The following is a 12,392-nucleotide window of genomic DNA, read 5'->3' on the forward strand; positions in this document are numbered from 1 at the left end:
ACAACAATCACCAAGACGACCAGGAAACCAGCCAAAATCAAACCTAGAAACCAATCTTTGTACATATCCCAAAAATTCTTGCGTATCATAACTTTGAACTCCCTTTTGATTTCTGGCAGATCTTCCAAAAACGATTCCTCCATTTTCTCGATAATGACGTTGAAATCCTTTAGCTGTCTGTCGTTCATAAGTTGGTTGACGCTAAAGCTCATTTCAACCATTTGGTCTCCAATGTTAATTTTTAAATCTTGCAAGCCGTCCAACGGTTCGTCTTGGTTGAAAAAATCGAAGAACATTAAAGCACTGACTTCACTCATATTTCCACTGCTTCCCAAGTTGGTCAATAGTAGCTCGTTATCTTTACGGACGAACTGAAAGTTATTCGTGTCTATAGTAACCGAGGATTTTCCCTGAGATACGACTATTTCCTGTCCGTATTCAAAGTCGTCCGGCGTTATGACGTTAAGGGTGTCCTCGTTGATAACAAAAGGCATTGGTTTCAAATTCCAACGACTCTCAACATCCTCTAAAATGGATCTTTCACTTCTGCCACGCATCTCCAATTGCATCACCGCAGCGCTGAACAAGAATTTTATTCGATGTCCGTAATTAGCTCCGTCCACAATAATAACTTTCCCGGGCAAATTGGATTTGAAGTCGTCGACTAAAATCTCCAAATGACCTTCAGCCGTTTCCAGCAGACGAGGAACATACTTGGTTTTGGTTTCTTTTCTGATTTTCCAAACCACTTCGGACAAATCGACCAACTGAGTTTCGCTACTGTGCATATCGAATCCAGTGTAAATAAACACATCGGATTTCAGGTCGAGAAGAATGTAATTGGCGTTGGACCCTCCGCCGCCCACGAGATGGCTTCGACTGTCGGTGTTGGTAAGGACATTAGGTCCAGCGTCGGCGCGATTGCCGATGTAAATGAAATCCGATTTCGTTTTCACTATAATAGTGACATTCAGATTGTTAGCCAATTCACCGTACGTGGGAATCCAGTCATTTTGAATCTCAGCCAAAGACACTTCTCGGTCGGGAATTGCCAATGTCAGAAATATACCACCATCTCGAGTGATTTGAATATGAAATCCGTCAGATGTCATTAATTGAGGTTGAGCGTGGAATTGCTGATCGAGCTCCAAGTACTTGTCCACGGAGTGCTGGTACATTTGTTTTTTAATGAAATATTGAATTTTAGAGTTGTTTCGCGAGTAATTTATTGCTTCAAGATCGGTTATGGTAAATTTTAAATAATACACTTGAAGCGTATCGCGAATGGTAAACCAAAAGTCGAAAATAGGATCGAAAGATCTGAGCGTTTCAAATTTGTAATAGAACTTTCCACCAGCGTAAGCTCTTTCGTACGTTCCAGAATCACCTACAAAACCGACCACCGTGTCCGTTCCGACTTCAAGGACGACGTCGTAATTCCAGCTTTCAAAATCAGTGAACCAAATCTCATCCGCTGAAGCTACGAACTTTGTGTTACAAGACGCAAGAACGATATCGTAAGCGTCGATTCTTCCTCGAAATACTTGGATATTTTTAATAAGGTTAACCAGCGCAGTTTCATTACTGAATCTAATTGATCCACTATTTTCTCGCAAGTCTACAAATAAACGATGGTCCGGATACAGTTGCGGCAGAAGAATGATGGTGTTGGTACCGATTAATCCGTCCAATGTTCCGATGGAGCCACCCGACTCGATCCAGAATTTGTCGTCTTCGTTACCACCGTAAATGACACCTTCCATTCGGTTGCCAAGTCCCAAATTAATCCTAAATTCGTTGACTATTCCTTTAACGCCATAAACGTTCTGTCCCGTGGCTTTTTCAATTAAAATCGACGAATATATGGATCCCGTATTCTTTACCCTAATCTCTGTGACTACGGTTTCCATCTCTTGAAACTTTATGGTTGGATTTGTAAACTCTTCACGCTCTTCATTAATAGTGTTTAGTCCAAAATTAAATATTTTATTCGAAGATAATTTCAAACTTAGAGACTGGTTCATCCGTTCAAATTTTAAATCGAGTAGTACTTCAGTACTTAATTTAAATATGTATGTATGATAACTTTTAGTGGAATGATTCGCGAAGATGTCCAAGTTATGGTCGTTCAATATTTCATACGTGAAATTACCAATGTCCCTGTAATTAACCACCGACGTATGTTTGGGTACGGTTATGAAAATAGTGGTCTTTTCTGCACAATAAGGAACTATGATTTCGTCGATGGCATTTTCATTTCCGCCTTGACCGTTCACCACTTTACTCTCACAGGAACAAATAACTTGATCGGCCTTCTCGGATCGACCTTCGATATTTTGAATGTTGTCCAAGTATATATCGTTGGGAAGACCACGGACAACTTTACCTCGCAAGTCAATTAGAACGTTGTCCACGGTAATGTTTTCCCCAATTACAAGCGTATTAGAACCATTGCCACCGTTTATGGATCCTGAGAAGTAAAGTCCGCCGAGCACAAACGTATCGTCTCTTGATCCGCCGATGGAAGCCCCTGATCCGGAAATCAAATTGAAAATATTGGGTATCAACTTGGCGCCAAAACGTTTACTGTCACTAGCCTGCGAGTCGACAGTATGTAGAAAGATTCCCATCGCGTCCGAGCTGCTAAGTAAGAAGGATCCTTGCACTTCGTTGTTTCTTCCTAAAACGGTTATTTGAGGAGAGTTAAAGTACGGCGAGGTGATTTCTGTCTTATCCGTCGTGAAGTCCAACGAAAAAGCATTTGCACTCGCGCCAGTCAACTTTAAATTAACCGAATAACGTTTCGTTTGTTCGACTAGAGTCGTGGAAGAATGCATGTCCAGTAAATCGTCGACATCAACGTGGAGAACGAAGATTCTCTTTCCTGTTGTGTGAAAATACGCCGAGAAGTTTATGTCGCCGTTATCTCCTGGTAAAATATGAGCTTCGAAATTAACAGCGTTTTTGTGACTTGTTAGTCGTGTATGACCCATGGACATGATTTGAATGGTATTGTCGCAACTAGTTACTTCCGTGATATTGATAAAGTCTGGCGTGTTTCCATTACCACCATTCAAAGAAACGAAATTGGTTTGACAGTCACTTATGAACTCATCGCCTTTGTTGGTTCTACCGTAGATTTTCTGCACATTACTGAAAGATATTTTTTTCGAATCTCCGAAACTAACTTCCCCGATTGAGGCGTCGATGACCACCACATCGGCGATTATTCCTCCGTCCAAATGAAGAGAGTTATTTCCTTTTCCGGCTACAATTGATCCATTAAGTGCTTCGAGAATTTGAAAGACGTCGTCTCCATTACCACCATGTACTCGCCAATTGCCACTTCTCAATTGAAAATTGTTGGGAATGATAGAAGAGCCAATACGCTCGAGAATGGTCAAGTTGGTGCCGTTGACCGAGTCCAGTTGGTGAAAAGCTATAGCAGAGCCAGTTGCCTTACTTACGAGAAGTCTGCTGGTGAGGCCGTCTGGTTCTTCAAACATTACAACAGGCTGGGGCCAATGTTCTTCTTCTTCTCCCAATAAGTCACTTTCTACAACAACATCAACAGTAACACTTTGGTTTGAATCGAATTCCAAGCGAATTTGATAGCTGCTTAAACTACTGTTAGGGATAATTGATTGAACGGAATTTAGTGGGGACTTGAAATAAATAGTGTTCGAGTTGTTGGAAATAGACAATGTAGCCGATAATGAAGAATAAGGCTCCGATGGTACGACTAGAATGAGCTGACCTTGGGTCGTGTTACTAATAATTCGGGTGAATCCCGAAGCAACGACCGTCAACTGATTATCTTTTTGGTCACATTCAGCCATGTTTGTAATAATATCCGGTTCATTCTGCGAATATCCACCTCCGCCGGACACGTACGATGTGGCGCATCCGCATTGGACATGATCCACCGCGGCTGTCCGTCCAATTACTCGGTTTATGTTCCGTATCGAAATGTTAATAGTACCATTGTTCCGACAGGTCACTAAGCCATCTACCAAATTTACAATTATATCATCCAGATTTCTATCCAAATTCAAAGTATCTTCGCCTCCACCTCCTTCTATAGTTCCGGTAAAATTATCATTCTTTAAAACAAAATCGTCGTCGTATTTTCCTCCGAGCACAGACCAGTTCCCTTCCAAACAGTTGAAGTAATTGGGAACCGCGTTCGTTCCTTTTCGTATTCTACGTACTGTGTCTTTAGTGTCCAGCCTGTGAATGACTCTAGCCGTCAACCCTTCGTCGTAACTGATTGAGGAATGTAATCCATCCTGCTCTTCTTCCAGAAATATGGTTGGATTAATATCTTGATCGGCAGGAGGGGTGGTTGAATTAAAATCTTCGTTGTCAATCAGGGTGGTTGAATTATTATCGTTGTTGGCAGTAAGGGTGGTTGAATTAATATCTTCTTTGGCAGAAAGGGTGGTTGAATTAATATCTTGATCGGCAGGAAGGGTGGTTGAATTAATATCTTCGTTGGTAGGAAGAGTGGTTGAATTAATATCTTCGTTGATAGGAAGGGTAGTTGAATTAATATCTTCGTTGGCAGGAAGAGTGGTTGAATTAATATCTTCGTTGGTAGGAAGGGTGGTTGAATTAATATCTTCGTTGGTAGGAAGGGTGGTTGAATTAATATCTTCGTTGGTAGGAAGAGTGGTTGAATTAATATCTTCGTTGGTAGGAAGGGTAGTTGAATTAATATCTTCGTTGGCAGGAAGAGTGAATGTTGCGATTTCATCAAATTCGAAAGTAAGGACTAATCGCGTCGTTTCGTTAGAGTCCTTAAAGACGGAAACGTTCTTCAACATATGACTGGGTGTTTTAAACGTGTAACTGGTTAATTGGGTCGCGGAGTTGACCAAATGAGAGAAGTCGAGACCTTTTTCGCCTCTTGGAATCATAATGGAGACATATCCTTGAGAGTGAGCCAAGTTGGTCTTTGTGTAGTTAGCCACCGTTATGGATAAGTTTACATCACAGTTCAAATCAGGAACGTTGACATAATCGGGGAAAAGACTGGACTGTCCTCCACGACCGTTTATCAGTTTAGAATCGCAACTAGCGTGAATTTCGTCCTGGTGTCCATGTCGACCGTAAATCATTTGCAAATTCATTATTGTCATGTTAACCTTGTTTCCTGATATCATCACTTTTCGCCGTAGATCAATGATAAGATTTTGACCAGCTACGCAGTTTTTCCCAAGTGCTAGAACGTTGTCCTCCCCGAATTGACCCCCGTCAATTTCACCTTCCAGCTTGGAGCAAGTTCCTGTTACGGAGAACGTATCCATGCCGGCGCTTCCGTAAAACATCTTTATTCCGGCGTCGACCACAAACTGGTTATTAGTCTTATCCAGAGGGTTGAGATAAATTTGGTCATCACCTGTTCCGAGGTTGAACAACATGTATTTACCCATTTTAGAGGTTCGTCGAACGGCCAGTGCGTTTTCGCAATTGTAACCAACAATTGGGTTTCTTTCAGATACACGGTGACCTCTATCGTAAAGGGATGATGGAGAACACAGGAGTTCGTACCGGTAATTTACCGGTGGATTAGGGGATGCTCGTTCTAAGTAAATTTTGTGCTTGATGCGGAAGTCAACCCTGCTGTTGGGATGTTCCTCTCCATAAGTGGTTCTTGGTCCTAAATCGCACTGGCACTCAAACCAGATATGTTCTACCCAAGTGACTTCTTGATGGGAATTTACACATGGCTTGTCATAACCGTCGCAAGGGCCACCGTACTCCCAACAGCTTCGAGATACCTCCTTTCTCTCTTTGTGAAACCAAAGATGATATCTTCGAAATAGACGACACGACCCCTGAATATGAAATGTCCGACTGGGAAAAACATTTCCGATTACATCAGGATTTTCCTCCAAGAAATCAACACTTGAGGTTACGGCTATGTTATTGGCATTTTTGGTTCTAATCAAGTTCATCAAATAAGGCGACGTTTCCTTCCGCTGTTTATTGCGCCCAAACTCTTCGGCTCTTTCGTAATCCAATAATTTAATTTGGGAATCCAAGCTCTTCACGTGCTCTTGCGCAAGGCGGGTGTTAACTGCCGACGGTATGAACAGAAAATAAATGAATCCGAAAACTGCAAACATTGGAATAAGGGAAGGAGCTATGACCCCCGCCACCACCAAGCTGATGGGAAAGACTGTGATTCCAAGTACGATATCTTCTATAGCTTTGTTTTGTTGGGATTTAAGAGTGGACGGGTCATTCTGTCTATGAACTGCGTTGTTTAGCCCCCATGCGCTCAATCCTTCGTCGATCGAACTTCCCAAAGGTCCGGCAGCTTTCCCCAAGAGACGCAAACTTTTACTGGCCACCTTCGCGGCGGCTTGAATTCCCAATTTAGTTTTCAATTTCGGAAAGGGTCCGATAGCGCTTAGAGTGACCACGTTTCCTACTCTTCCACTAGTCATGTCCAAACTGGTTGTGTCTCCGCTATTTATGGCTTTTATAACGCTTGAGGCCAGATTGGGTTTCCCTAATAGGCCACTAACCTTCACGACTGTTGCGGGAGACTTTGCAATATTGCTGCTTAACGCTTTAGCTGTTCTTGTGGGGCTCAGCTTTGTTTTCGATAGCAGTTCTTCAGGACTGAATAGGCTTTGTGATTCGCTCGCGAAGAAATCTCCCGTTTTCAGGATCACCGAGGAATGGTCCATTCTGGCTTTCACCTTTTTCATGGTTTCGTAGTCGATGAGTTTCTTTATTTGGCTGATGTCGCCTGGCGAGCCTACTAGCTTGTCAAAATTTGCAACAACCGTTTCCGTTATTTGTTTTCTAGTTTTTGAATCCGCGTCCACGTATACCCTCAGAAATTCTTCACTCTGAATTTTTTCGATGTTAGTTCGACTACTGACAGAATTCTCGTTTTCTTTAGTGACCACAAATACGCATCCTTTCGATGATTTGAGACAGGATCCAATTAAATCCTTTGAATCTTAAACAATAAAAATAATTTGTGAAAGGCTGAAATACAATTCTTAATCACAAATACAAATTCAAAAAATGTAGTAAAAGGTTCAATTAAGACCAATTTATGGGAACACTAAGTGATTAATATATTACAATTTAATTTGTAAAAGCGGTCTAAGTAAATCCCAAAATAACTACTGAAATTGCATTCATAAGTTGTCCATGTGTCGTGATGGACCCCGATTACTCATAACTTTCAAACTGCAACAATGGACTTGACTTCGGAAGAACTGGCGGATATTCATTTCGAGTATGGACTAGCGGATAGCAATGCTTTGGCTGCTCAACGTCTCTACCAGAAAAGGTTCCCGAACCGGTGCATCCCTGTCTCACGGACTTTTACCAATGTCTATCGTAGATTACGTGAGACAGGCACATTCTAAGTACATTACTTCATTTTTTTACTTGAACTTCTCTGCGACTGCTTCGTTACAAAAGTATTGTTCGTTTTACAGAACAGGAACGAAGTAGTACGACCACGGATTGCCCGTTATGTTCAGTTGGTTTTGTGTTTGGTGCAGCCTACTTCCAGGGGCTAGTAGGCGCCACTTTGAAGCTCTCTGTCGCTCTTTTAACTTATCGTAGGAAAATGAAAAAAAAAAAACATACATACTTCTCAACTCGCCCCTAGAACTCCTTAAAATTTAGCATAACCTTTTGAAACACCCTGCTTAGCTTGAATTTTATAAAAAAAATTCTTACCGAAACTGAGGTTTTTGATGTAGTATATGTCACTTGGAAAGATCGATGGTGTTTTATAACTTTGATTACAAAAAGTGATTCATAGTAACCCACGTTTTTATAAGGGATAATATACATATTACCTTAAGCATAAGTTATAATGTAAATAAGACTGACACCTGTAGCCTTGAAATTTTTTCTTACTACAGACTTTATTAACCACTGAAAAATTAGTAGAAGGATAAGTAAATTCATAATCGGGACATTTAATAAACATTTTTACCTATATTGGTCAAATTTAAAGTCAGGCCAAATTCGATAATAAATCTCTAATAACTTGGTTTGTTGAGTGAAATTCAACGTAAACACTTTTTAAAATATAATACAAAAATTATTATATCTTAAAAAGAAGCTAGTGATTTAAGGGCAATTTTAGGTTCGTCATTATTTTCCCAAAGTGAGCGTTAGTTTTAATTTTGAAAGGGTTTTAAATTTCGACGCGCTAAGCTTTGGCCCTAAATTCTAAACAAATAAAAAAGGTTATTATACATTCATTCAGGACCTGAAACACTTATGGTTTATGAAACTTGTGGTTTTACCAAAATAAGCCAACAATTTAGATTATCTTTCGTTGAGTCGATTTATCTAAGAACAGTCTACTAATCCCTAAGTAACGTACCAGGAACTGTTTGGGCTTCAAGAATTGCTTTGGCGGTGACATTGAACTTCTTCTCCCATCTCGCTCTGTGTCTCGAAAGTTCTTCGTCTTTTGTAAAATTAGTGGTTTTGTGCTTCGATGGATATGTTACACGCACTATATCAGAGTCTGATCCAAGGTTAAACTGAAGTGGACAAGTTAGTTTAAATTTAAAAGTATTTATATTATTTAATTAAATAAAATTGTTCTACAATGTGCTCCATTTTACGCAATTTTGTGCTGCACAAAGCTTATTAGCATTTATTCTAAGAACGGCACCGATTGGTACGAAAATGTAACAATATCGAGTATCAAGATAAGAGAATTTGTATGAAATAATAGGGGCGGCGTATCAGTGCTTTGCCTTTTAAAATATAAAGGTCTCTGATAAATGGTTAAATTAGCTTTAAATTCTGATTTTCTTACAGTACTTGGAGTGTTTGAAAGAATTAAAATTGAAGAAAATATGCGCCCTTTTCGTCAACTCCGGGGCCATTTTGAAAAGTTTAGGTACACGATAGCCTACCTCAGCCTACCCTTAGCACCACTACTGCCGGCACCCATTTCATTTCGACTATGCATGCTTAGTAGCTATTTTTAAATACATTTTAGTTCACAGGATTTGTAATTGAGTTCACTTTGGACACTTCAATTTATGTAGCCCGGTCGCGTGGGTTCGTCTACGAACGGCAGTTGAATTTTCCAATCAAGCTGAATTCTCGCTTTAACCAACGGTGGATGTTTCCATACATTTCGACTATACTAAGCAGATTCAGCTCGTTTAATTTTTTAAACTTATATTAAACTCACTAGGATTTAAAAAAAATTACATTTAATTAATCGATAATAAATTAATCGAAATTAAATTAATCGATATTAAATTCATCGAAATTAAATTAATCGATATTAAATTAATCGTAACTAAATTAATCGAAATTAAACTAGTCGAAATTGTATTTATCGAAATTAAATTATTCGGAATTAAAGTAATCGAAATTAAATTAATCAAAATTAAATTAATCGAAATAATATTAAAATAAATTGAATTAAAATTATTTATATGGTATAAATAGTAATTATAAAATTAGTCGAAATAAAAATACTCGAAATTAATATAATCCTAATAAAATTACTCGAAATTAATATAATCCTAATAAAATTACTCGAAATTAAATTAGTCTTAAATAAAATTATAATTAAAATTAACTTATTGAAAATAAATTTAAATTTGTCTTACCGAGCTGCTTTGATCTTTCAAATTGAGAAGTTGAAGTTCAGCGTGAGGAAACCTATTCAGGGTTTCATTAGCTGGGGTTACATCGGATTCCCATATCTTCACCAGATTCCGGTATTGGTCCAGGTGGTTACTTTTTTTCTGGTCCAGTCGACCACGTGGATTTGACTTGTCTTCGAGGTTGTCTTCTTGGGTTCTACCATCTTCTTTTAGTTTTCCGTGAGTGGATGTCGCATTCTGAAAATCTGCCTCGAAACATTTACAGCTAACCACGGATGGTTCAATGTCCGCACTAACGATGAAAATATTTCTATCCTTGAAATTCAGATTCTATAAAAGAAATCAAGAAATAATGTTTATTCAGTAATTTAATACATATAAGGTCTGAAAATCTGCGTAATCGGTGTACACGATTCCCATAAAGAGGACGTAATCCCGGCCTACTTCGTGTAATCTTAGCGTACTACGTGAAATCAATGTATATAGGAAAACATTAAGCGATCAACTCCTCGAAGTAGGCTAGCTCAAAGAATATAAAGCCCCCGAAATGGAAGGATTGATATTATTGGCCGCGTGTTTTGGCCGAGCTAGAAACTTCCGGCAAAGCAAATCAGAGTACCCGGAAACGGTTAACGCAACCCGGTCTCTCTTTAAAAACGAGAGGCGCAAAGGTTCCACTAGACGGAGCTACACCTTCCATTCCTGGGGCTTTATATTCTTTTGCTAGCTTGTAACCACACAATTTAAATTAAAATCAAAAAATTAGCTCATAAATAACGAACCCCCAAGTCAAAAACAACCAAACGAGCTGAAAAAAATTATAAAACGTTAAACACCACCTAAAGGTTTTTAGCTAAACGTGAGTTACTGCGAATATTGCAGAAAGTTTAAAAATGCTTTTAGTGGAAAAACGAAAAGTATTATAAATCTAGAAAAATCCACCGAAAAAACATTTCGAACACGAGCATCAGATACCGTTGCTTCTGAGAAATCTTATTACAGAAATGTGAAATTGCATTGGTAAACCAAAATAAATACTTAATTATAGACTCCTCCCTTTAAATGTAGTAAAACCCTAGGATATAAAGTAAAGCTTCAGTCAATACTCATTTGAGGCGCGACAGTCTAGAACAAAATTACACTTTATCATCCGTTGCGAGGTCTACAGCGATAACGTTGCAAGATTATCGCTTGCTGCAGGATTTTGTACCTTTTCTAGACTGTTGGGCCTCGAGTGAGCGATTAAGAAAGCTGTACTCGCTTTAAGTCAAATTAAATCGTAATTTATACCTGGCTACTTTTGAGAGCTCTTCCAATGGCAGTTGAATCCGAATCATGCAATCCAGAGTTCTGGTACCAATATTCGAACGTTTGATTGACCTCGAGAACATCCGCCCACAGTTTGGGATCGTCCAGCTCCGGAATAAGAAGCGTTTGAATGTTAGCGGCCACAACCAGGAAATCCCCTCTTTCGGAGTGCATGACTGCGACGGAATTGACGGTTCTAATGAACTTTCCATCAATGACCTTCCATAAAGTGTTTTTCATTTCAGTGCTGGTCATCCTCTTCAGCGTGTCCACTTTATCTTTGACCTCCTCCACTCCGTCGTACTGACCGATGAGACCGTCTCGTATTTGTTTCAACGAACTGTGTGATATAGCTTTAATTTTGGCGTTGACATTGGCCCGCCTGTCGCCGTGAATCTCTGTTAAGATTGATTCCGCCAGTTTCATCGATTCCATTTTAATGATGTCATTTTCTGTAGTCTGAAAATTACATATTTTCGTTTCTATAAGTGTTTAGATTTTCCGAAGTGAATACTGATAGTTATGGAGTGACTTGTAGTTGATGAAATCACCAATTGATAACATTTTCTTTTGAGAAAATAAGCTACTTTACGCGAGAGGGTTGTAAACGATATTTTAGTCTTGAAACGCGGGCAAATTGGGCCCCATAATCAAAAGGAGCCACAAGTTAGTGGTGTAAACACGCCTCTATTAATTTTATTGTAATGTATTTTCCCCTTTTGATTTTTTTGTAGATAAGGAATCTATGTTCCGCTATTAGAGAAGTTAAGCCCACGATATAAAACGAGTACGGAGAATGTGTAGCAATGTAGACGAAGTGTACAGAGTGTTCTACCTTCTCGTTTTCCAGGTGGGCTGAGCCTCTCTAATGTATAATTATCCAGGAATATGCAAATAAAGATAGTTCCATACCGGTTTTAAGGCTTCTGCGAGTGTTTGATCATTCCAAACAGCGTTTAATGTCAAAAGCCAACAAATGATTCGTCTCATTTTGTTCCTCTTTTCATATATTCCTATTAATCGGCGCTGACAAGAATTGTTTCCTGTAAAGTTACCACATCGGTAAATTAACAAAGAATGACAATTAAATTAGCGTTTTATCGGATAATTTTCGTTATGGCACCTCGTTGATTGGGGGAGTGAGTCAATTCTCCAAATTCGTTTACTACGAGGAGCAAAACAGTTTTCTTGATTTTTTCTGACGCGATAACAAGGCTAGGCTCTTGTAAGATTCCTGTGACCGTTAGAGTTCCCGCCGCCGACGTCCACAAATCGCCCGGTAACACTGAGCTACTACAGTCAATGTACGTTCCCGCCTCAATCACACGTACCAGTGACACTGCCACTATTATCAGTCACGCTAAAATGACCTGCATGGTTGCGGCATGAAGCTCATTGGTGACGGCATGGAGCTAATTGGTTACGGCAAATCTCCCTCTTAGAGATGCATTCTAAAAC

At 39.4% G+C, this 12,392-nt stretch overlaps 1 protein-coding gene across 1 annotated transcript; it reads right to left on the bottom strand.

Annotated features, from left to right (window-relative positions):
* Nucleotides 1-8,196: 8,196 nt before the first annotated feature.
* LOC149957315 (uncharacterized) lies at nt 8,197-11,936 on the bottom strand. Its single transcript, XM_090164779.1, has 4 exons — nt 11,847-11,936; nt 10,917-11,393; nt 9,630-9,956; nt 8,197-8,537 (listed from the first exon to the last, which is right to left on the bottom strand). The coding sequence occupies exons 1-4, from the start codon at nt 11,922-11,924 to the stop codon at nt 8,355-8,357; spliced, it is 1,065 nt and encodes a 354-aa protein (XP_090020905.1). The 5' UTR covers nt 11,925-11,936; the 3' UTR covers nt 8,197-8,354.
* Nucleotides 11,937-12,392: the final 456 nt, after the last annotated feature.

Source organism: Leiobunum rupestre, chromosome 2, assembly GCF_980474605.1.
Source record: "Leiobunum rupestre chromosome 2, qqLeiRupe1.1.hap1, whole genome shotgun sequence".
Lineage (NCBI taxonomy): Eukaryota > Metazoa > Arthropoda > Arachnida > Opiliones > Sclerosomatidae > Leiobunum > Leiobunum rupestre.